Source organism: Epinephelus fuscoguttatus, linkage group LG20 (assembly GCF_011397635.1).
Source record: "Epinephelus fuscoguttatus linkage group LG20, E.fuscoguttatus.final_Chr_v1".
Classification (NCBI taxonomy): domain Eukaryota; kingdom Metazoa; phylum Chordata; class Actinopteri; order Perciformes; family Serranidae; genus Epinephelus; species Epinephelus fuscoguttatus.
Window position 1 is genome coordinate 17779552 of NC_064771.1, and position 23780 is coordinate 17803331.

At 40.9% G+C, this 23780-nt stretch overlaps 2 protein-coding genes across 5 annotated transcripts in view; one reads left to right on the forward strand and one right to left on the reverse strand.

Moving 5' to 3' along the window:
* Positions 1 to 9959: 9959 nt before the first annotated feature.
* On the forward strand, positions 9960 to 19236 carry LOC125880346 (testicular acid phosphatase homolog). The gene is made up of 12 exons (XM_049562690.1): positions 9960 to 10049; positions 10335 to 10444; positions 11586 to 11681; positions 13617 to 13703; positions 14753 to 14908; positions 15167 to 15265; positions 17090 to 17185; positions 17670 to 17802; positions 18103 to 18185; positions 18286 to 18392; positions 18655 to 18836; positions 19069 to 19236. The coding sequence occupies exons 2-12, from the start codon at positions 10355 to 10357 to the stop codon at positions 19176 to 19178; spliced, it is 1239 nt and encodes a 412-aa protein (XP_049418647.1). The 5' UTR covers positions 9960 to 10049; positions 10335 to 10354; the 3' UTR covers positions 19179 to 19236.
* A 133-nt stretch (positions 19237 to 19369) lies between these two features.
* Positions 19370 to 23780, reverse strand: part of mybpc2b (myosin binding protein Cb) — a 30621-nt gene continuing 26210 nt past the window's right edge. For all 4 annotated transcript variants that reach the window (XM_049562689.1, XM_049562687.1, XM_049562688.1 and 1 more), the window contains 9 exons: positions 23597 to 23731; positions 23184 to 23351; positions 22918 to 23006; positions 22153 to 22348; positions 21844 to 21983; positions 20490 to 20649; positions 20197 to 20333; positions 19807 to 19993; positions 19370 to 19519 (listed from right to left, as the gene is read on the reverse strand). In XM_049562689.1, the coding sequence (XP_049418646.1) occupies positions 19497 to 19519; positions 19807 to 19993; positions 20197 to 20333; positions 20490 to 20649; positions 21844 to 21983; positions 22153 to 22348; positions 22918 to 23006; positions 23184 to 23351; positions 23597 to 23731 (1235 nt within the window). In that variant the 3' untranslated portion in view covers positions 19370 to 19496. The remainder of the gene's footprint in view (positions 19520 to 19806; positions 19994 to 20196; positions 20334 to 20489; positions 20650 to 21843; positions 21984 to 22152; positions 22349 to 22917; positions 23007 to 23183; positions 23352 to 23596; positions 23732 to 23780) is intronic.

Genomic DNA, 23780 nt, shown 5'->3' on the forward strand with positions numbered 1-23780 from the left:
TGGCATGAGTGTAATGTGATGGAGAAGGTTAATTTCAAATTAGAAAAGGTGGAATTTAAAAATGCCAGTTCCAGCCCCTGCAGCATAAAGCAACCGTATCCACAGGAGGTGCATTACCAACATAAACTCCCCCTTGTAAATCCAAGCTACGCAGTGTATCAAAGAGAAAAGAGGAAAACCGGATTCCTGTTTGGGAAATGTAAAAGTGCATCGACATCTCTCTCTGCGCGCCTATGGTGCAGTCATTTTCTAGAAACCCACAGTGCCCGCACTCGCCTCTCCTTTTCTCTATGCTGTCTTTTCCCTTCAAATTCAATAACCCTCCCAGCTGTGTGTTTCTCCAGGGATTCCCCAGCTCCCCTGGCCCACAGACAGACTGCAGAGTCTGTGGGGACACAACATAAACTCTACTGTGAAGCAGAGGTGTCAGAGTCTGTGGGCTGCATCTCTGCTGATCGAGGAACCATGAAAATGTGACAGCCTTTTATTTCTTCACACTTTAAAGGATGCAGGGGGAAAAAAACACATGTGCGTAATGTGTTCGATACAGCCGTGTGGGCTGCAGGCATAGCGAAAAAAACTAAGTATAGATTCCGTGGCCTATTTAGGCATTGTTTATACGAGGATGGACTACACAGAACCGTTAGCAGGCTTAGCTCGGACTGAGAATCCAAAGTATTATGGAAAGTGTGAGGAAAAGATGACAGTGACCCAGTTGGACCTACTTTGTGTGCATGGATAAAAGGGAACCAGAAGCCTTTTGATTTAAAACTCTGCTCTTTGTTTAAAGATTCAGTCTTTGACTGTTATTACATGAAACTATGTTGGTGAATTATGAGCCTACTGTTCTCAGAGGGCTTTCTCACACTGTACTGATCATACTTTGCTTTTGTTTCCGTCTATATTTAGATTTCCCCCTCTTCTCCCAGTATCATTAAGAGCCATGCGGCAGATCATTTGGACTTGGGAATATTGTTTCCTTCCTCACCCAAAGATCTGAATTAATAATCCAGAGTGAGAGGATACACAAACATACTTCAGGGGAGGATGTATGCATGTAGTGTACTTTGCAAGCACTCAGGAGCCCCAGACAGTTCTTCACCTCTACAGGGGATAAAACACTCAACCTAACCAACAAGACATGTCACTTGGAAAAAAAGCAGTGTTTGTTTCTCTTTCCATTAAATGCTGCTGAAGTGGTGTGGAATAGAGCTGCTGTGTATACGTGTCAATGGGCTTAGATTGATTTCTCTCATGCCCAAGCACTGCAAGGCCTAATAGTTTTATTTATTAATGTGTAACATACATTTCTTGCCCTTAAAGTCAATTTAAAATCTTAAAAATGCTGCAAATTTTGTTGAAATCAGTCTGATTATTTCACAGACTCTAATTTACTTTAATGGGTCAGAGACAAAAATATCCCTCTTGATGCTGTAACACTGTTTAAAAAAAAAAAAAAAAAAACACAGCGCACAATGAGCTACTTTATAATGCGCCCTAATCACATTACATGTTACCAGAAATAACAAAAAAGAAAGCGGTTTGTGCACGAATATCTCACAAATAACGTTTGTTTCACTGTGGGCCTTTTGTAGAACATGAGATTTGAAGTAATTACTTTCCTATGAATATTTTGTTTCCAGCATGCATTATGAACAGACACTTCCCGTGTAATTACTGGAGGAAGGTACTGTATGTAGCAAATTGTTCCCCAGTGCATGCACTCCCACGCAAACACACTTTTCAGGCACTGTGCTGATGTTGTTATTAGATTATTACACTTACTTGAGTATTGATTTACCATAACTGCAGATAGGGGTGATGTTTATACTTTGCTTGGTTAATGTTGTGTGTGTGGTAATGGTGTTTTGCTTTTTATGGCACTCTGAATTATATATCGACTTTTACTTACCCTGTTGATGCCTCAGTTATAGCCACACAGTTGGCTCTGGCATTAATTGTTAAATGAATTGTCAGTTTGGGAAATATAGTAATTTGCTTTCTTGCTGTGAGTTAGATGAGAAGACTGATACCACTCTCATGTCTTTAGAGTGAATATGAACCTAAAGCCAGCAGCCGCTTAGCTTAGCTTAGCATAAAGACCATAAAACAGGGGGAAACAGCTAGCTCTGCTTTGTCCAAAGGCAATGGAATCTGCCTAGCAGCACCTTTACAGCTCACTAAGTAACAACTTATGCCTCATTTGTTTAATATGTACAAGAAAATCCCAAAATATATAAAACAACATGCTGTTTTTAATCTCACTGTGATGACAAGACTCCAATAAGATCCACAACAAGAAATAGTCTGACACATAACCCCCCTTTAAAACCATAAACTGTTGTTTTTACATCTCAGCGATGTACTGGGTTAATTTCTGAGCTCTCCAGGTGATGGTAGGTGTATTTTGTTAACTTCATACAGAGATAAGCTATTTCCTGTTTCTAGTTTTTATGCTAAGCTAAGTCAAACAGCTGCTGGCTATACCTTCTTATTTACAACAAAGACACAAGATATGCTTTTATCTTCTCATCTAACTGCCTTAAAAAACACACTGTGATCTCACAGAAACATCAGATGACCATGACCTCTGAACACCTTCACATGGTGGTGGCACCATGGGCAGATGATGATGATGTTTTGCCTATTTTTGTGTTTCTGTTTTCCATCTTTCTTTAGTCATTATCCATCTTATTGAGGTTTTGTGTCACTTTGGGGTTATTATGTGTCTTTTTTGGTCCATTTTTGGCTCCTTCTTTTTATATATATTCTTTATTTTGTGTCTCCATGTGGTTGTTTTGCCTATTTTTGTAGTTATTTTGTATCTTTCTAGTATCTTTACATCTCTGCGTAGTTATTTTGTGTCTCCATGTAGTTTTGCCCATTTTTGCACAGATTTTGTGTCTGTTTTTGGTATCTGTGCATCTTTTTGTGACAATTTTGACTCTTTTTCTGGTTAGTCATTTTGCAGATGAAGGCCAGGGGAGACCCTGACAGTTTTGGCCTCTGGGCCTGTGCCCAGTAGGCCCGTTTAATAATTTATGGGTGGCATGGTTGGGTTAAGGCACCAAACACTTGTTAAGGTTTAGAAAATGATTGTGTTTTTGGTTAAAATAACCGCGCTTGGAATGTACGGGACGTAAGTACGTCATGCTATATGACGTAACTACGCAAAGGACACAAACATGTACACTGAACAGGAACAGCGGTGTCCCAAGTGAAAGTCCAGTGTTTGTTTACCCATCCACCATTCCAACCTCCTATCTATAAGTGGATGTTCTCACTCTTTGGGGGACATAACATTTTTAAACATGACATATTGCGTGCCGTCGTTGAACCAGGTAATTTGTGTGTTCACTACAACAAATGATCCTAATTGACTTTCGAGTGGCATTGTGTCCATGGCAGCACATTCTTACTCTGACCTCGTCACATATGGACGTTTGGTCATGGACCTTCCATGTCCAGATACAACGTGAAAGCCCTGGGTGCGTTGGTTGCTGATGTTCTGGGATGCTGTGTCAACTTATGCCTGTTGCTACTGTATTGTCTGCTTTCAAAATACACTTTTATTTTCACAGGAAATTTACCATTTACATACAGTCTCTTTCAAATTAAACACACTACGTCAGTACAACAACAGGTATTGACATTTTATTTCTCCAACAACTCACGCATGTGGTTGGGTTTAGGCAAGAAAAACACGTGGTTAGGTTTAGGAAAAATGAACAGTGAGTTTGGTTTGGCTTTGGAATCTTACAGGATGTGAACACCGCTCTCATGGGTGAAAGTCAGTGTTTGTTGGCCCCATCCACCAGAACTCAGACTTTTGCCGCCTTAACTTTCGTTCTTGTCCCACCATGTTTCCCCTGACGCCGCCAAGTGCCACCAGCCGCGTGTCATGCCAACGTTAAAGGATGTCTTTTTTTGTCAGCGTCTGTAGCTTCAAATCACTGCCCAAGCGCCGTACTTCGACGACATCTGAGTGAGATCGGGTTGTCCATGGTGCCAACACAATGCCTGCCACCAAACGTAGTGCAGTGTTAAAAGGTTGTGGTCATTTTGTGTTTTTCTGTAACACTAGGTTGAAAGAAAATCTGCTAAAAGCTGTTCTCTTTTTTTTTTTAGTTTGTTTTTTGGCATTAAAATACGTTTTTCTGTGTGATTTATTGGCCCACTGTTTAAATTAACTAAGATTAGATGAGTGCTGAATTCAGAGTAAAATACTTGCCAATGATAAATAGCACAAAGGTTTTATTTTTTATAACTTTCGCTCATATTTTCCTTTACAGGTGGGATAATATGACGTCATAGGTGTATTGTGACTCACAGTACACTTATGATATGGGACAAAAACTGCTCTGTCATTCTGTCTGTTAACATTGTTTTGGCTTTACTCTACCCAGGCAGAGATCAGCGCGTTGGCTACGTCCATGGACACTGACCGAGAAAAAAGGAGATTCCTTGCACGGATAACACAATGACTTATGAAGGCAGAACAAACTCATCTTTCTATTTCTCACATCCCCTTCCTCCCATCTTGCTTATTCTCCTTTTGTCCGAAAGAAGGACATTTTTGTCCCATGGGGGATAACAATATTGACGTCAAGAGATGAGTTATTGATTGAGAGGAGAGGACACTGAGACAGTTGACATGCAGCAGTCTACTCCAGGTAGCGAGCAGCGCAAGCATTCATACATGTATGTAGCATGTACAAAGGAATATTCATTTCACTCTTGGCTGATATGCATCTATTGAGTTTTATACAACATGTCAAAGCAGACAAACACGTGTACTGGGGGGAAAGAGGAGGATGTGGGCGTTTGTCTCCTCTGCAGGCCACATGAGCTTTGCTGCTGCTCGCTACAGTATCTTTACATGTTGGGAAATTGATGCAACACTGCTTTGTTCTAACGCCTTACGATATAGTATATGTAGAGATAATGAGACTGTGGTCTGTCCTGATTGAATGGGATGATGACATCGATATGAAATAGCTCTGATCTTCCCATGGCTTCTGTGCGCATTCCACATAGATACATCTTCTTTTTGTCTAGTGGGTCATTTGACCTGCACTGATTGGATCAGTGGAAAATAAGCACACAGCAGCGCAGCCCCAAACTGTCTTCTATATAGAAAGATACACCAGGTAGGCCTGTTATATTTTATTCCTGATGATGCTCAAGAAATTGGATGCAAGCTCTGCAGATCTGGTCAATGTCACAGAGGAAAAAAATGCAAGTGAAAAAGGCAGAGCGGGGACAGTTCCCATGTATCATTTTGTGGGGAGATGTCAATGACCATAGCAACATACAGAGCAAATAGATTCCCACTGGCAATTATGCAAATGTGGATGTGACATGTGAGTCTGCGCCCAGCGTGATGCGACGAGAGGGGAATTCACCAACACTTGGCTGCTCTGTCGCTCACTGCTACCATTAGCATTAGCATTGTTCACACATCTCCTCATCTTAGGCCGCTTCCACACCCCTCCCCCCCCTCCCTCTCCTTCCCTCCTCGCCACCACCACGTCTCCATCCTTCCCTCCTCCTCCTCCTCCTCCTCCTCCTCCCTGCCTGCGTCCTCTCTTTCCTGTTCTCGCTGCGGTGTTGCTATAGCAACGGAGAAATGTGGGAATACCTCCGTCCTTCAGAGCGCGGGAGAGAAAGAGAGAGGGGGAGAGAGATAGAGGCAGGCAGAGAGGAAGAGGGAGAGGATGGGAGACAGACAGAGAGTGAAGGGGTAGACAGAAGAAGAGACAAGAGGAGAGGAGAGGAGGGAAGGGAAGGAAGCGTGGAAAAGACTGTTAATTAAAAGACAGCGAGCGAGTGGCTGTGACTCACTGCCTGAATGGACACCATTGCCTGTCACTTAGCCCCTGACTCCAAGCGTTTGCCCCCCCCTCCACCGCTCACTCCCTAAAAGCTACCCTCCCATTGATATTCAGTCTCTGTGATGAAGAAGACGCGGCTGTTATCTGACTGGAGGGGTGGGTGCCAGCGTGGGTGGGGGTGGGTTTGACTGAGATGGCATGGTGTCGCACAGCCATGGCGTAGCTTCACGCTGGGCCCTACGCACGCCATTTGTTTGACGATCCATGTGTTCTGGATGTCTCCATTTGTAGTGAGGCTGCAGTTTCCATGACAACGCCTGGACTGAAATAGCACCCCAGTTTCCTCCCTCACTCCCTCTCTCTCTCTCTCTCTCCCTCTCCTCCGCTCACAATACACTCATAACTGTTCATTCCTGATCTTGGGCCTCGTTCTATCAGGCTGAGATGTCCCATACTGCTCATCTCCATTCATCATATGGATTGAAGCACATCAAACCACCCCAACCCCCCCGCCACCGACTCCCCCCAACCGTCACCATCATTGCCTTTCACACACACACACACACACACAAATACACACATACATGCGCGCACACGCACGCACGCATCACTTCTCCTCCCACCTCTTATCTCCCATTTTCAGTCTCTCGGTCGCCCTGCAACAGATTCTGTCAACATGCATCAACCTCTGTGTTGCCATGACAACGGTCTTGAAAATCACTGCAATTATTTCAACAAAGACAAAAACACTACAACCACTTGGGGGAGAGGGAGGAAAAAGGATGGTGTGTGTGTGTGTGTGTGTGTTGTGTTTGTGTGAGTGATATAGAGAGAGAAAGAAAGAGAGAAAGAGATGCAGTGTTGTGAGTCTGTGTATGCGTATTTAGTGACCCTTCAATGAACTGGTGTGTATCAACTGTGGCAAAAATGTGCATACAGTATGATGGTGTGTGTGTGTATGTGTGTGTGTGTGTGTGTGTGTGTGTGTGTGTGTGTACAGTATATGTGTGCATGCGTGTGTGTCTCCTGGCCTAATATGGTGAAGTCCCTTTCCTTTCCGCTACTCAGACCCTTAAGTACGTATGTTGTTCTGTAGATGAGTGCAGGTGGACTCAGTGACCCATTTGTACACGTGTATGGTTTTTCAAAGCCAACCTGTACCAGCTACAGTACCACACGTGTCTGTTGTGTGTGTGTGTGTGTGTGTGTGTGTGTGTGTGTGTATGTGCTATAGACAGTGAGAGCATTACTGTGCACTGCTGTGAGATGGAGGGAAAGCGTAAAACAGATGGGCTGAGAGATCTGCACAGTGGTAGAAAGTTTACTAAGTATACCTTTCTCAAGTACTGCACTGTGAGGTACCTGTACTTGATGGTTTGCACTGCATGCTAAGGAAGTGTGAATACATTGAATGAACCTTACATATTAGGAATTAAACATGAATATATAGAATGAAACATATGTATAGAATGAAGCATGAATATATGTAATGAAACTTTAGTGAAACATGAACATATAGAATGAAGCATGAATATATGTAATGAAACTTGAAATGTAGATAAAAAAACGTGAATATTTGGATTGAAACATGAATATATAGTGAAACATAAATATATGGATTGAAAATTCAATATATGTAATAAAACATTACAGTTATATATGGTTTGAAACATGAAGATTGAAACATGAATATATAGATTGAAACATGAATATATGTATTGAAACATGAATATATAGTGAAACATAAATATATGGATTGAAAATTCAATATATGTAATAAAACATTACAGTTATATATGGTTTGAAACATGAAGATTGAAACATGAATATATAGAATGAAACATGAATATATGGTTTGATACATGAAGATTGAAACATGAATATATAGATTGAAACATGAATATATGTATTGAAACATGAATATATAGAATGAGACATGAATATATGGATTGAAACATGAATATATAGATTGAAACATGAATATATGGAGTGAAACATGAATATATAGATTGAAACATGAATATATGGATTGAAACATGAATATATAGAATGAAACATGAATATATAGATTGAAACATGAATATATAGATTGAAATATGAATATATGGAGTGAAACATGAATATATAGATTGAAACATGAATATATGGAGTGAAACATGAATATATAGATTGAAACATGAATATATGGATTGAAACATGAATATATAGAATGAAACATGAATATATAGATTGAAACATGAATATATAGATTGAAATATGAATATATGGAGTGAAACATGAATATATGGAGTGAAACATGAATATATAGATTGAAACATGAATATATGGATTGAAACATGAATATATACACTGAAACATGAATATATAGATTGAAACATGAATATATGGATTTAAACATGAATATATAGATTGAAACATGAATATATAGATTGCAACTTGAATATATGGAATAAAATATTAATATATGGATTGAAACATGAATATATAGATTGAAAAATTCATATATTGAATGAAACATAAATATATGGAATGAAACTTGAATATATGTAGTGAAACATGACTATAGAAATTGAAGTTCCCCTCAGGGGAATTAATAAAGTATATAAAATTAAATTAAAAAATATAGATTGAAACATGAATATATAGAATGAAACATGAATATATGGATTGAAACATGAATATATGGATTGAAACATTAATATATAGAATGAAACATGAATGCATTGGATAAAACTTCAACAGAATGAAGTGTAAATGTATGGAATTTATTAGACAGACAGACAGACAAACAGACAGATAGACAGATGCACAAATTATTTATAGGCTTAGGAGAACAGGTGGGTCGTAAGTTTGTTTGTAATGGATGACACAGATGTGGAATATCTCAGATCATCAGGCGGTTTGATCCAGAGAGTGGGGCCATAGTGACTGAATGCACCTTCAACAGATTTACTTTGCCTCATGTCCATTAGTTAATAGTAAAGACGTAAATCTTTAAAAACTAGTCACAAATATATAGTATTAATTTCAACAAAGGCGAAAGGATTTTTCCTCAAAACAAACTGGGTAATGTAGTGTTTACCATACATAACTCAAACAGGAGGGAAAAAAAGTGTTTTTGTTGGGGACTATTTTCAGCCACAAATCTGGCGCGTGCCAGTGAGTATTTACAGCACCAAGACACGCGTGTGGGATTGACTCAAAATAAAACAGAACGCCCATGTTTGTTGTTATAACGGAGAATGTCACCCAGTGCGATGGTGTGATGTGATCGTGCGTTTTTATAGCATAGTAGTAAGAAAAATATTGAATATCGCCAGACTTATGCTTTAAGATTTGGATGCAACTGTGTTTTTTTGTTTCTTTACCTTTAGTAAAAGTATGTGTGCTCTTTCACTTAACCAATTTCAATTAAGTCGTCATTTAGAGCATTTGTGTTACACTGACAAGCCCCCCCTGTGATTACTGTACTGTGTATCACTTAGTACAAAAGATCCTATCTTATACCAATCAAATATGATGTCAACGCTGTATAGCACTAAATCTTCACACTCACTAATCCCATTGTATCCCATAAAGCTGCTTTGATACTAACAGATACTTACATGTGTGTCGAGTCAGGGAAAACACTCCAGGCCCTGTAATTTTGGGGCCAAACCCACAGCGGATGACATAGCAAGTTATAATGAGTGTTTGTGGCCCCAAGCCAGTGTGTAAGACCGTATGAGTTTGTTTATGCACGTAGGAGTACAATTTGAGAAGCCAGGTGGGCGCGTCTTAACTTAACCCATTTCTTTGTCACATTGTTACTCTACAGCCGGAATGTCCTTAAGAATATAAGCTTTAAAGTGGAGCTATCCACACCGAGGGGCCAAATACATATCCTTAAATTCAAAGGATGACTCAAATATGTCTGCAAAGGCGGAGGGGGGGGGGGGGGGGGGGTGTCATGTCACTGCACAGCGGGGGATTGGCAGAGACAGTGATTTGGACTTCAGTCGGCGATGAAGTAGATTGGGACCTGAAATCCCCGGGGAGAGAGAGAGTCAGAGAGACGAGGTCAGGTAGGAGGGCTATAAAAGCACTCCTTCCTTAACTGGAACATGCACTTAATGTCAAAGCGGGTATGACTGAAGATTTGGGATGCACAGTGGTCCTCCTCTGTCTGTAATTTGTTTGACTGAAACAGCAAAATGTGTGTACAAGTGTGCTGAGGTAAGTGCCTGTGTTCATTTACATGATCTGCTAAATCTCTTTTGACAGGGCATTTTGTTGTTACATGTGCTCTACTGTACATCCATATATTCTGGGTGAAAGTGTAAATCAAGTTGACATTCATACAGGACTATAAGGTTGTGATATAATATAAAAAAGACAACCAATTAGACATGTTAAATATGTTATTAAAAGACATTTTGCACAACTTTTGCTCTCCATATTCTGCTCCAAATGGCCTTTTATAATCAAAATCACTTAACATTTTTTCCCTCTCATAAGCAGGAGAACTGGGAATCAAAAAGATGTGGAAGTTCCATAGAAGTTTGGGCTGCTTATTCCTCCTCTGTTGCATCTGCTTGACTGAGTGCCGGGTGCTGAGGTTCGTCGTAGCTGTAAGTCTACCCACTTTTCCTCCAGCGTGCGCGATTAAAATGATGACATTTGAACATAGTATTGCACTTTCCTATTACACTCTCTTACAACATTTTAATATCATCTGGAAGCCACTTTAGATCACACAAGACTGATATAACCGCACACGGTTGCTGATTACACTGTATTTTTCTGCTCAGTGAGCATTATTATATTTACACATTTATGTGACAAAGGATTACTTTGAGCCTAAACTCCAACAGTGTCAGGCGTATCTCTCCCAGACACTGCTGCTCTGCTCATAAACCTCTTTGCATATCTTTCTTTTGCACCATAGTTCTGTAATAGAAAAAGACAACTGAAAGAAAAGCACAGATGTTTTTTTTTTTTTTTTGCTATAATGTGACCTCATACATTACACCAGTGTATTCATGACTTATAAATGACTTACAGATTTGATACTGTGTCTGTTTTCTGTTACACTGGCGCTATGATTTAATCTATGCTGTAGCTTGACAGTCACCATTTCACTCCATGCTATCTGGTGGTTCAGTTGTACTGTTAACTGTCTTATCATTATGTTTATTATATTCTTAAATTACATTAAATTTGGAATAGGATAAATGTAATTCTATGCCACTAAATCATTGTTTAAATGTGTTTTATTCAACCATTTAATTCCATTTCAGTTGAGTTTAATTGGGGTTGGCTTGGTTCAGTTCGTATCCAGTCCTTAGAAGGTGTTTTGTACCATAGGACAGTGTGTGTTGGAAAATAACAATTATCTCTCAGGGCAAACCATAACTTTGAGGTTTGCTTTTTTCTTCAAGGTTTTACATCCAAATTGTTTTCAAAGTTTAAACCACAGCGGAGCTAACAGGAGTGAGTCACCTGTGTCCATAATCCACCTTAATCAACCTGTGTGTCATGGTTGCTGCTCAGAAAGTGAGTCCTCAGGTTAATAATACTAACGGAGCAGTGTCATCTAAAATGACTCCTCTGTGTCTCAGATCCTGAACTGAACTGTCTACAATCACAGGTTTCTATTTCTGACTTCTGTCTCAGGGTGTTTTTTATTTTTTCCTGACGCACACAGTGTAATGACTGGCACAGCAGTGTGGCATCCGAATCCATGTGACAAAATCTCTTATGACTTTTAAGGTGTTCCGTCATGGCGATCGATCTCCTATTGAATCGTATCCCAGGGATCCTCATGGGGAGGAAGTGTGGGCTCAGGGCTTCGGACAGCTGACTGAGGTACTGGGTGCATGCGTGTGTGTGTGTCCGTACGTAAATGTGTGAGTGACTTTATTATCATTTTGTCAAGCAGGATGAGGGAAACAAAACAACCAAATATGAAGAGCTTTTAGGTTTATATAGTGTATTAAATCCATCAATCCATCCATTTTTGCTATACTCATTGTGTGGGGTCACTGGGGGCTAGAGTACGGTGGCCCTGAGGTGCCAAACACAGCAACATTACAGAAAACACAACAGCAAAAACAAAAACACAACAACAAAACCAAAAAACAACAAAAATGAAGAAAAACAAGATAAGAACACAACATAAAATGCATTTTAAAAACATTTCGTTTTGTGTTTTGTAAAATGTTGTGTTTTGGACCTCAGGGCCACCATACTAGAGGCTATGCCAGCTTCAACTGGGGTGATACAGTGTAGTGAACTTATTAGTCCATAGTCTAAAATGTAAGTTGACAGTAAGACATGATTTAAAACTTGAGAAAAAAAAATCACACAACAGGGCCCTACCCATTAGGTGACATAAGCAGATACTTGGGGCCCCTGTTTTTTCTATACAAGAGACAACAACAAAAAGAAACTAAACTTCTTGAACAAAAACTGATGATATTTGCTGCAATTTTTTGCCAACAAATACTGAAAAATCAAGCACAGAGGCAGGCAGATGGATAAGTAGTTTGCTGTCCTGTACAAAACAAGAACTCCCAAGATTCTGTGGTTTAATAAAATAGAATAGAATAAAACTAAAACAAAATGAAATAAAAAACATTCATACGTTTAGGGCAGGGAATGTTTTTCAGTCCAAGGACCCCTTAGCTCAAAGACAGATGGGGCCGGGACTCCCTGACTATATATGGTGTACAAGACTGAGTTGGAATTTAGGTAATTCTCTGAATTTTTTGGGGTCTTCTGTAGCTGCTCAGTCAGCAGCAGCACGTCCGAGTCTCTTGCTCAGAAAGTCACCTAACGATCCACTGCGGCTCACAAGATGTCTGTACACTTGGAATAATAATATAGCTAATATGCCAATAGTATGAAAATATTACCCCTACTAGTTCACCTTCAGCTATGGATAAGTGTCACACAGTCCAGTGTTAGCTAGCTGACATGATTGCGCAAGGATTCATGGGTAACAGTTACCCAATCATTAATGTTGTGTAATGTAAATTAAATGTTTTTTTTTTTTAAGAATAGACCAATTTATCTTTGCTAATAATATGTTGGATTCATGGAAATGTGTATTTTTATTCACATAATTTAATATTTGAAGGGAAAAAAAAAACCTTAAATATGAAAGCAACAATTTGGAGGCCTCCCTGCAGCAGCTCTGAGGATGCCCTCAGGTTGTGTACCTCCAGCTGAAGATCCAGGGTTTAGGGGGTAATGTTCTGTATTATCTGTAGCATGCTTATTTGTACATTATATGTCCTCAATCTAATATTTACAACAAACAAGTTGGTTCAGTGTCATGTGAGCACATCACAATGAGCAGTTCCCCCAAACCAAATCCTTCTTAGAGCCCCCACAAATCAAGGACCAGCCCTGCTGAAGGGTATTTACAGAGTAGGCATACGTCTAAACTCATTTTGTATCTCTGTATAGATGCAGCAGCTTCAGATGTGATGTGATGAACTCACAGTATAATGCACTTTTGATCTGTAGAACACAAAATTAGTTTAAGTCCTGAGATGGAAGAAAAGCTTGTTGTAGACTTTTAATTAAATCCCTTCCTACTGTGTCATTGTTCTGCTCTCGGTCAATTAGCCTGTTTACAGTGAATAAATTTATCATTTGTGGCTCTGGGAGGCCTTGGAGAAAGGGTGAAATGTGTTATTTTATGTAAATAAGCTGAATTTGACCTTAAATCTACCAAATCTACAGCAAAAGGTCAGATTCGACAAAGATTAACAGTGCTGGCAATTTTCCTTTCAGCTGGGCATGAAACAACAGTTTGAGCTGGGCAGGTTTCTAAGGAGGCGTTACGGCAACTTTCTCAGCGACGACTACAACAACAAAGAGGTAGGTGTATTTGCGTATATGTATATTTATATATATATATATGTGTGTATTTTTTTTATGTCCTCTGTGTACCCATGTGCTTCAGTGTCATCCAACGCTTGTCATGCATGCCCTCGGCCCAATCATGTGCCAGCCACCGTCTGCATTAACTCTAACAACATACACTTAGTTAATGAGCTTGACTCATATTGGTGATATCATTGCCATGGCCTTGTAATTTGCTGTAACATGTGGGGTAATTTTGCCTCTGGGCGTCATGTACAGTTACATGTTTGGCTGCATGCTCAGCATTATGAAGATCTGATTTCCGCTTTCTCTCCCTGTCTCTGTTTTCTTTACACTCCCTGTCTTACTTTTTTTTCTCTTCTATCTCCCTCTCTCTTACCCCTCCCCCCCTCTCTTTCTCTCCATCCCTGCGTTCAGTCCTCTCCCTCTCCTAAATAACACGCAATTACCACAAAAATAACAGCTCTTCTCAGTACCTGTCATTGGCGATTTGTCGCCCAAGTCTCTGTCAACTTGTACGGTACCTCTCCACCGCGCTGCCATGTCTGTTTTAATTTGACAAAAAGGGTGGGAGAGGGGAAAAAAGAAGCATTCTCGGCATCACAGGAACATCCAACCTTATCAGCGTGATTTACTGTGTGCAAAAACCTGACACGGGGTGACAGAGAGATATAGACGAGCGAAGGCTGATGTCAGAAGAGATCACAGTAAGAGAGATCTTTCTCCCCTCCCTCTCTCATCCATTTGGATCTCTTCTGACTCCCCTCCTCTTCATGTTAAGGGAATACCTCGGTTGACTTGAGAGAAATACAGCTCGCTCATGATACACTGCTGCTTTGCTGGGTGCCTTTATTTTGCATCTTTATTAAATCAAAAAAGAAACTGAATTATGTTTCCAATTTCCAAATGCAATTTGAGTGTCCAAGTGCATTTCGGCTTTCTATAAAAAGTACGCCTGAGTGTCCCATTTGGAGGAGGAATCAATGCCAAGCCTTGTACCAACATATGGATGCATTTTTATACCTCCTTCATGTTCCCAACAGTTATATGTGAGGAGCACTGACTACGACCGCACTCTGATGAGTGCCCAGGCCTGCCTCGCTGGGATGTTCCCCCCAACCAGACGCCCGCCTCCCATCATGCCCCAGTTACTGTGGCGGCCTATTCCAGTGCACACCATCCCCAGGGCCCAGGACAAGGTGGGCTGCTGAGCCACATAAATATTTCCTTCCACACGGCAGCCGCATAGAAACTTGTACAAGTTCATCTGAGTCTCACTCTGTGTAGCTCCGTGTTGCTGTCTGTGTTCACCTCAGCTGTGAACCTGCCGTGCTGAAATTCCCCACTGTTATAAAGTGTGAAATGAACACATAATTGTGCCCAGAAGACTCCTGGTACCTGCAGTAAATGTGCATTATTTCCACTGATGTTGTGCTGTTGTTTTTCGATTTCTCAAGCTGTTGAAGTCTCCGGGCAAAGACTGTCCAAGGTTCAGAGCGCTGATGACGGAGACCTTTGAGAGCCAGCACTACCAGAGGTTCCTCAGGGCTCACCAGGTGAGACAAACCACAGAAGAAGACTGTCATCTAAACACACTTTACTGAATCCCATCCTCTGCTCAGTGACGTGAACGCTCCACTCACAGTTCAGTTTGTTAAACATCACTTTTCTATGAGTCATGTGCCCGTTAACCACTAAAAAGTTGTTTCTAACTCTGTTGTTTTTTTTATTATCGTTACAATTATATAATCTGAAGTGCTGTGAATAATACTTTATCCACACCTCAGCTGCTTCTTTATCTGCTTATCCGTGCCTCGGTTTGTAAATTAACAAACACTGTGAAATGCACATTTGTGTAAAACAGTGAAATATATACTTCACAGTTGCCGGTGCCAACGTTATCAGCACCTCCAGTGGACGTGTTAGTTATGCTGCAGACATCATGTCCTCTCAGTGATTTTCTCAGGCACGGTGACTCCAGTGCCTCGAAAAAGCTGCACAGTGCAATTTCTCTCACATTCTCAGAGACGCTAATTAACGCTTGGATTGAATTAGATTAAGAATTACAATGAAAAGGTTTTAATTAAACTGAGTCCCATGTGCTGCCTATTAAGGTGGTGTTTGAGATCAGGACAGGGCCTCCTGCATTGAATTTTAACACCCTCTGCTGGAGGCACAGTACCTGCAAGTGGGATGCAAGAACCAAAATGGTGCCATTTTTCACTGTGTTGTCTGACCAAGAGCTGAACTGAGCAACAGGCAGTGAATCAGAAAACAATAATAATCCACAAAATGCACTGAATGATGTCTGCAATAAGAAAGTCTAAAAACTGAAAACAAAGAAGAATTATTTTACAAGTGCATTTATGAAACAAGGATCCCATATAACTGATGAAAAGTGATAAATTGTTAATTTTTTTTCATCACTATCACTGAGATTGGTGAGTTGAATGCTGTGATGGAGAGTAATAAGTACTGCAGTTTTGAGTATTTTCATTTCATAGTACTTAACACTTTTACCCCACTATATTTCAGTGGAAAATATTGTACTTTATTGTGCTCTTTATTTGATTATCATCTAGATTGTTTTGGTGTGAAATATGAATAAAAATCAGAAAATCATGAATCCTATTATGACCCACTAGATTTTGAAGCCACTAGATTTATGTTGTGACTCTTTGAAAGGGCCCCGACCCCCGGGTTGGGAACCACCAGACTTAAGTACCAAACTGTATTTTAAACTAGCCACACCATTAACACATTCTCACTTCCAACTTGTCAAATACTGATGTTTGGTCAGTTGCCCTGCATGTCAAAATATGATGCACTAGGTACCCTCCTGCGTCGGCTGTGGACGCCCAGGGACCGTGTGTAAATTCACACTTGGGTCTTTTAAAAATAAACTTCTGTTTTCACGGGAAATTTACAACTTCCAATTGAAATGCATTCAGTTTTTTTTCCAAAATAAACTTACAACAGAAATAACAAACTTTATTTTTAGGTTTACTTCCTTATGTTTTGGAAACAAGTTCACTTAAGTACGTGGTTAGGTATCAAAAAAACATCATGGCTTTGGCTTAAAGTAAGTACATACTCACTAATGTACCTCACTAGTGCAAAATGCTACACATACTATCACACTATGTGGTTATTAAAATCACTTGAGTGATTTTTGGTTTCACATGAGATATGAAGAACAGTCTCATGGCTGAAAGTCCAGAGTTGTTTGACCCATCATTAAAAGTAAAATATATGCAATTTCTTTTCAAATGCAGAACTTTTACTTGTTAGGAAATATTCAAAGATAACTGTATTAATACTTTAACCTGAGTTAAGGATCTGCTGGTTGATTGTAATGTTCTCTTTTCTTCACATTGCAGTACTTTGTGGAGAGACTCTCCAACCACACTGGCTACCCCGTCTCCAAACTGGTTGGCAAAAAAATATGGAGGGTCTACGACACCCTTACCTGTCAGGTATACTTGGTGTTTCACAGTAAGCACATGTTCCACCCATAAACCCACTGATACTGACTGTATTCTGCAGTTTACACATGCTTCAATTACTGATACATGCAGCAGCTGCAGAGCAGTGAGAGTCAAACAGAAAGAGGAAAAAAAAGAGAAAAGGAATCTGTTTTCTTCCACACATCTGCAGAGAGATGAGGAGGGGGCTGGAGCGTGGGGAAATCATTTTTATACATACAGTATGAAATGAATAGGATAACATATTGAAATGATAATTAAAGCATTATGAGATGGGTGGATTCTAGGCCAGGTTGAATACGCTCATTCACACTTGCAAAATGAGCATCTGTTATCTTCAGACTGGCGCTAAAAATAGCCGGGATAATAGAAACGATGAAATACAGCCATTTAAACCCCCTTTGTTGCGATTCATGTGTTGTGTAATGTGATTATTAGCGTGATGCAGGGTAATGAATGCTATTTTCTTGTGCAGAGGATCCATAACTTGACTCTCCCACGCTGGGCCACCCAAGATGTTCTGGACACCCTGAAGAGAATTGCATCATTTGAGGTCATGTACAGCATCCTCAGTCACAAGCGGAAAGAGAAGGCCAGGCTCTCGGGAGGTGAGGATTCGCATTAGAGCCAATTAATTTAAAGCACTGTTGTGATGGGAAAAAATGTTATTAGAGTGAAAAAAAAGCTCAGTGTATCTAATGTTGTGACTGCTGGCAGAGGCTTTGTTTATGCCTCAGACAGTGTAAAGTGTTGGGCCGGGCTTCCCAAAAGCATATTAGCACATAAGAGCTAATGGGACAAAGATGATTACAGTGCTAAGACAAGATGCTCAGTAAGGTCACAACGATTGTGTTGGTGTCTGGGAAAATTTCATTTGCACTGTTGACACTGACGTGTTAATTTACCAGGGGTGCTGCTGAATGCCATCCTGAGGAATTTCTCCAGGGCTGTAGAGCAAGGGAGCACTCTCAAATTCATTATGTACTCAGCTGTAAGTTCAACGTTTGGGCACATTTTATCTGCCTCACATGCAAAACTGCTGTTTCACATACTGTATATCTCCCCCACCCCCTTCATGGTTCTCATTCCAGCATGACTCTACCCTCATCACCCTCCAGGCGGCTCTGGACGTGTACAACGGCCTTCTTCCTCCTTACGCTTCCTGTCAACTCTTTGAGTTCTACCAGGAGTATGATGGGTAATGACGTCCTGCCTGCTCCTTGTATATTTAATGATACATATCTAGGTCAGATGGCCAAAACACACCACCTTTAGAGCAATCGCCTCCCACTGTTTAGCCACACCGAACCATTCAAGTGCATTTCCTTTTCAATTCGGTGGAAACCTGGCAGCCATCCAGGACTGCAACAGCCAAATTAGCACATGATACAAAAGCCATTTACATAACCCTTACCACAAGAGTGTTTCATCTCATTGTGCTAATCCTAATAATTCCCCAGTTCCTATTCTCTGGAGCTGTATTACCGCAATGACTCCTGGCGCGACCCTTACCCCAACCCTGTGCCAGGTTGCAACGGCTTGAACCCCTGTCCGCTGCCCGTATTCACTGAGCTGGTGCGGGATGTGATGGCAGAGGACTGGGAGGCTGAGTGTGGCTTTAGGACAAGATTATCAAGCACAGGTGAAAGAGTTGTTTTCTTCATACTCTCACATTCGCACTGACTTCTATTCAGCACATATTTTGACATTGTTAACGCTTCGCTGCAATATGTTTATTCCTGTACTCACTTTGGGGAACAGTGTGGGGGATTTTCAGCACAGACCGTCTGATTTAAAAATACCAAGGCTTTTTGGAAATCTTCCAAACGTTCCACATTCACATGTACCCTAAACAGGATTGTTGTCTCCCACAGGTGTCATAACAGTTCTCGCAGTGGCTGTGGGTCTCCTGGCAGTGGCGCTGTTGTTCAGCATAGGAGTTGCAATCCACAGGAGGAGGGCGCACTACTCCAGGGAGGTGTAGTGCAGACGTCTGTCACACATGTGCCAAAAATACAGAAAGGTGCTTCTCTAAAAATAGTGTGCCATGTATTTTTAATACTTCCTGATTGGGTGTGTATGGAAGGGAGTGTGAGCTCTTTATTTCTTCTTCTATGAATACAGTGTGTGTGATTAAAAGATTTTTTAAACTGAGAAATAAAATTCAAAATAAAGTATTTGTCGCAGGCATCACTAAATTTTATTAGATTTACTGTTAACAGTGTGCACAACACATACTGATATTCACTGTTAATTCAATCTTTGGTTCACAACATTTCACATTCTTTTGCTGTTCGGCTTCTCACTTGTCCAGGTCTGTGGCAACTGTGGGAAAAACAGGACAGATGAAGAGAGTTAGATTTTGTTTAAATAAGCCTAAATTGAATGGCAAGTATTGCGTTTCATATCCACATTCAAACAATTCAGCTCCATTGCAGCTGTCATCCTAAACACAGTCTGCTCTGGCTTTGAGTGTGTAGTGCATGATCAAAACTAACCATGTAATAATCATCTGTATTTAACATAACAAAAGAAACTCATCTTGCCCCCCCCCCCACCCCCCCCCACCCCACCCCCCCAACCCCCCACCCGTCATCCCCCTCTGTTCTTACTTCGGACATCCAGCTGGCACTCCACTTCGTCCTGGCCCAGCTCATTGACAGCCATGCAGGAGTATTTGCCTCCATCAAAGGTGCCAGGCTTGCGAATGTTGAGGGTCAGCACTCCCTGGTAGTTCCGCATCAAGTACTTGGGATCATCACCAATAATCATCCTGTTCTTCATCCAGATGATCTTAGGCTAAGACAAGAAAATGTTAAATGAATAAGTAATCAAGTGGAACGCATCTAAATCTTAGATTATAGAAAGACTGTCTTTTTATGTTGGTGGATCTGGATACAAGTCCTCCTTGCAGTGAACTTCAGATGTTGATTTGCATATGAGAACCGGCACTGTCAGCCTGTGACTCACGCTCCACGGGCTATTTTAACATGCATGTTTACCTTGGGGAAGCCTTTGACGGCACAGCTGATGGCGGTGCTGTAGCCGGCCACCACAGATCTGTCAACCAGGGGCTGAGTAAACTTAGGCACACAGGACATGTCCTTCTCCTTGTAGGGGTTTCGTTTGTGCTCCAGGCCTATGGAGAAGGGTGGGAGGGCAGGCAAACTTAGTCAGCCGCCATAAATCAGAGTGGAAATGTGGCATATTTTACTTGGTATCTTCAATGATAGTGTAAAAGGCAATCCACACTACACACACACACACACACACACACTATCAGTACTGTTCACACCTGTCTTGGCAATGACGGCCGTGTTCTTGCTGACACGTGCGTCCTCGCTCAGGCCGCAGATGTTTTCACTGAAGACGCGGAACATGTATTCATTGCCCATGATCAGATCTGAAGCTGTGCAGTTTGTTCGTCTGTTGTGCTCATAGACAGTAAACCATTCCTGGAAAGAGAGACAGGTCACATTATTACATTAGAGAGGACATAATATTAATTAAAAAAAACACTTATTCTCCTCATACTGTCCATGCTGGAACACCTGTATTTAGTGTCTGTACTGAAATACTTCGTTTTACTGCCTGTCTCTGTAAGCCTCCTTCCCTGAAAAGACCAGTCTGCTCTGATTGGTCGGTGTTTCCAGGTCTTCCATATCTGTGCTTATCGCATCTTTACCAGTCCCCCAGAAAGCCAATTGTCGTAGTGGCCAAACAGTGTAATTACATCTGTCACATGATGCTATCGGGCCCCAAAAAATACTTTTTCCCACAGACTTATACAGTTAAAGAGACCTCTGTAAATCACTTAATAGATCGTTTGGCGTTCCACGACCCCCCACTAAAGGACTTTTTTTACTATCAGAATTTAATCCATTTGGTTCAATCACATTTGGAAAGTTTGAAAAAGCCTCACCACTGAATCATTTTACCCCCATTTAGGTTAGCCGTGTGCTAAACTAGAAGTAGCCGGCTCAGTTGGTGGAAGTCTCTCATGCGCCTGCTTAATGGGCCACACAGTGTGGAAGCAGTGCCGATTAAATTTCATAAGCGGCAGTTTAACTTTTTTAAGCATTTGCTATCGTGAAAATCACCACTATAAGCTTCTAAACCAAAATCTTCACAACAGGGTCATGTCCAAGCAGGAAGATGATTAGAAATTGAGGTGAAATTCACAACATCAGCACCCAAGATACATGTTTCCCTGCTGTTAGCATGTGACTACATGTAGCAGTGTAGGCTACATAATGTTAACACTTGCAGGAGCATGCCTGGAGCAGATGACCATTTAAGGAAATCCGTCATGAGCTGATGTCAGCTTGTCTCAAAAGTTAAAACAATTTATTTAGAAGGGTCTGAAGCTTGCAGGTTTTGTTTACATGTTACTTTTACATACCTCATTATTGAAACTTTGGCCACATTTAATATGAACAGCTGATATTGCAATATTATATATGTATGGCAGAAAAAAGTAAAGGCATAATAAAGCCCCCTAAGAGACAACAAATTAAGCATATGGGCAAATCCAAGTGTCAAATACTGGCGGGATGTAATGTCAGCATTATTGTTTAGCTGCAGGCCCTACATACAGGTAACTGCAGGCATGATCTAATGTAGTCTTGAAACGCGATCACCTCTCTCACCTTAGTTTTCAAGTCTGCCTTCTGGATGGTGTATCCAGTAATTTCACAGTTGCCATCATCTCTGGGGGGGTCCCACTCCAGTGCTGCATTGAAGCCCCAGACGTCTGTCACCCTCAGGTTCACAGGAGGTCCAGGTTTATCTGAATTAATCAAATGTCAGATGTTTAGTACATTTCATCAAGGTCTGCTTTTCTTTAAATGAGTGATTTCTTAAATGTATAGTTCCCACTTATTGATAAAGTAACACTTATGAATGCAACTGGGAATGAATACTGTACATTCCCAGTTGCTGAGACCTATTAATCTTACCAACAATCCTGATGACAATGCTGGCTCTGTCCTCCATGTTCTCAATCTTTAGCACCAGCTCATACGTTCCAGAGTGCTCTCTCTCTGCTGAGCGGATGAAGAGGATGCTGTCCACATTTGAGTTACGGACATTGACCATCGTGGGGTCAAGGGGTTGACCATCCTTGAACCAGGTTGCGACAGGGCGTGGCTTACCCTAGAGGACACAAAAATGGCAGATTGTTAAGGATAAAAAGGATTTGCTTGTCAGAATAAAGTACTTGATAGGGAAGATCCTAAACAGAAACATAATCACTGTGTATGTTATAGTATAAGCTACGGATTTACAGGAAATGGAGAATCTGCTTTTCTTTAGGGCTGTCAGAATGTTTGCCACTAAAGTAAGCTGGATCATGGAAAGGGCACCACCAAGTGCACCACCAATTAAGGATTGGACTCCTTTAACACAGACTAACAATGGACAGTAAAAAAAAAAAAAAAAATTGTTGCAGCAAAACCAGAGATATCATTTCTTTATGCAATGCAGTTCCTTCTGGACCCACTAAAGGCTTAATAATAAAACTTTTATACATATGCAGCAGTTCCCCTCAACACCTGTAAACAGACTCCCTTTAAAGACATAATGCCTATATTTGTTAGGGTTTAAGTAGCAGTTTTCCACTGGTATTTATTAATATCATATCATATATTTTACTGCTTGTAAACAGAGGCTTTCAAGCTAAATATGGAGCAGTTCCAAAATCTTAGCAAAGGTTTGTCTCTAACCTGGAAGGGGATAGTTAGGTTGACCTTGTCTCCTACTCTCCTGATGTACTTTGTCCTCAGGTCACGAGGCAGACGAATCTTAGGATGCTCTGAAGCAGGAAAATACATCTAATTAAAATACACTGTACTGTACCATGCTAGCATTAAGCATCTGTCTATATAAACCATAACAAGCACAAAAACGCTATAACTGGGCATAAGGTATAATCCATAAAATAAGTGCTCTTTGACTCGTGTCTGTTCACAACCAGTCCTGACTGACTCACCCATGATCTCACGGATGGTGACGGGCTGTGACAACACAGCTGGAGGACTGCGTCCAGCAATGTTTACTGCCACCACCCTGAAGTTGATCTTCTCTCCCACGGGGAGGCCACGCACCGTAAATCCCTGCCTCTCACAAAGTTCCTGGTTTGCCACCACCCACTCAGTGTCTGAAATAAAAGAGAAATATATGCAGTAAATCACAGTGAGTGGGATCTGAATCTTGTTATTTTTTTTTTTGTTTTGTTATTAGATAGATTTATTGTGATAGTAGGAGAGACATTAATTTCCTTATTGGGTTTATGGCCTGTGCCATTTTTAAACTGACTTCGGTTAACACATAAATGTTGTTATGTTATAATTTGAGTAGAAAATGCTGATAAAAATTAGTTATTTTATTGTTTGGTCTCATCACCTCCTTCCTTGCAGTACTCAATAACATAGCCATCCAGGCCCCCAGCTCCAATCTTCTCTGGGGCGAGCCACTTCAGGGCGCATGTGCTGTCCGTCACATCATGGACTGTCAGACGCGTTGGCTCGCTAGTTGGGGCTGAGGGTGACAGAAAGAAATACTCAAGAGAGTCACCGGAGGAAACTGA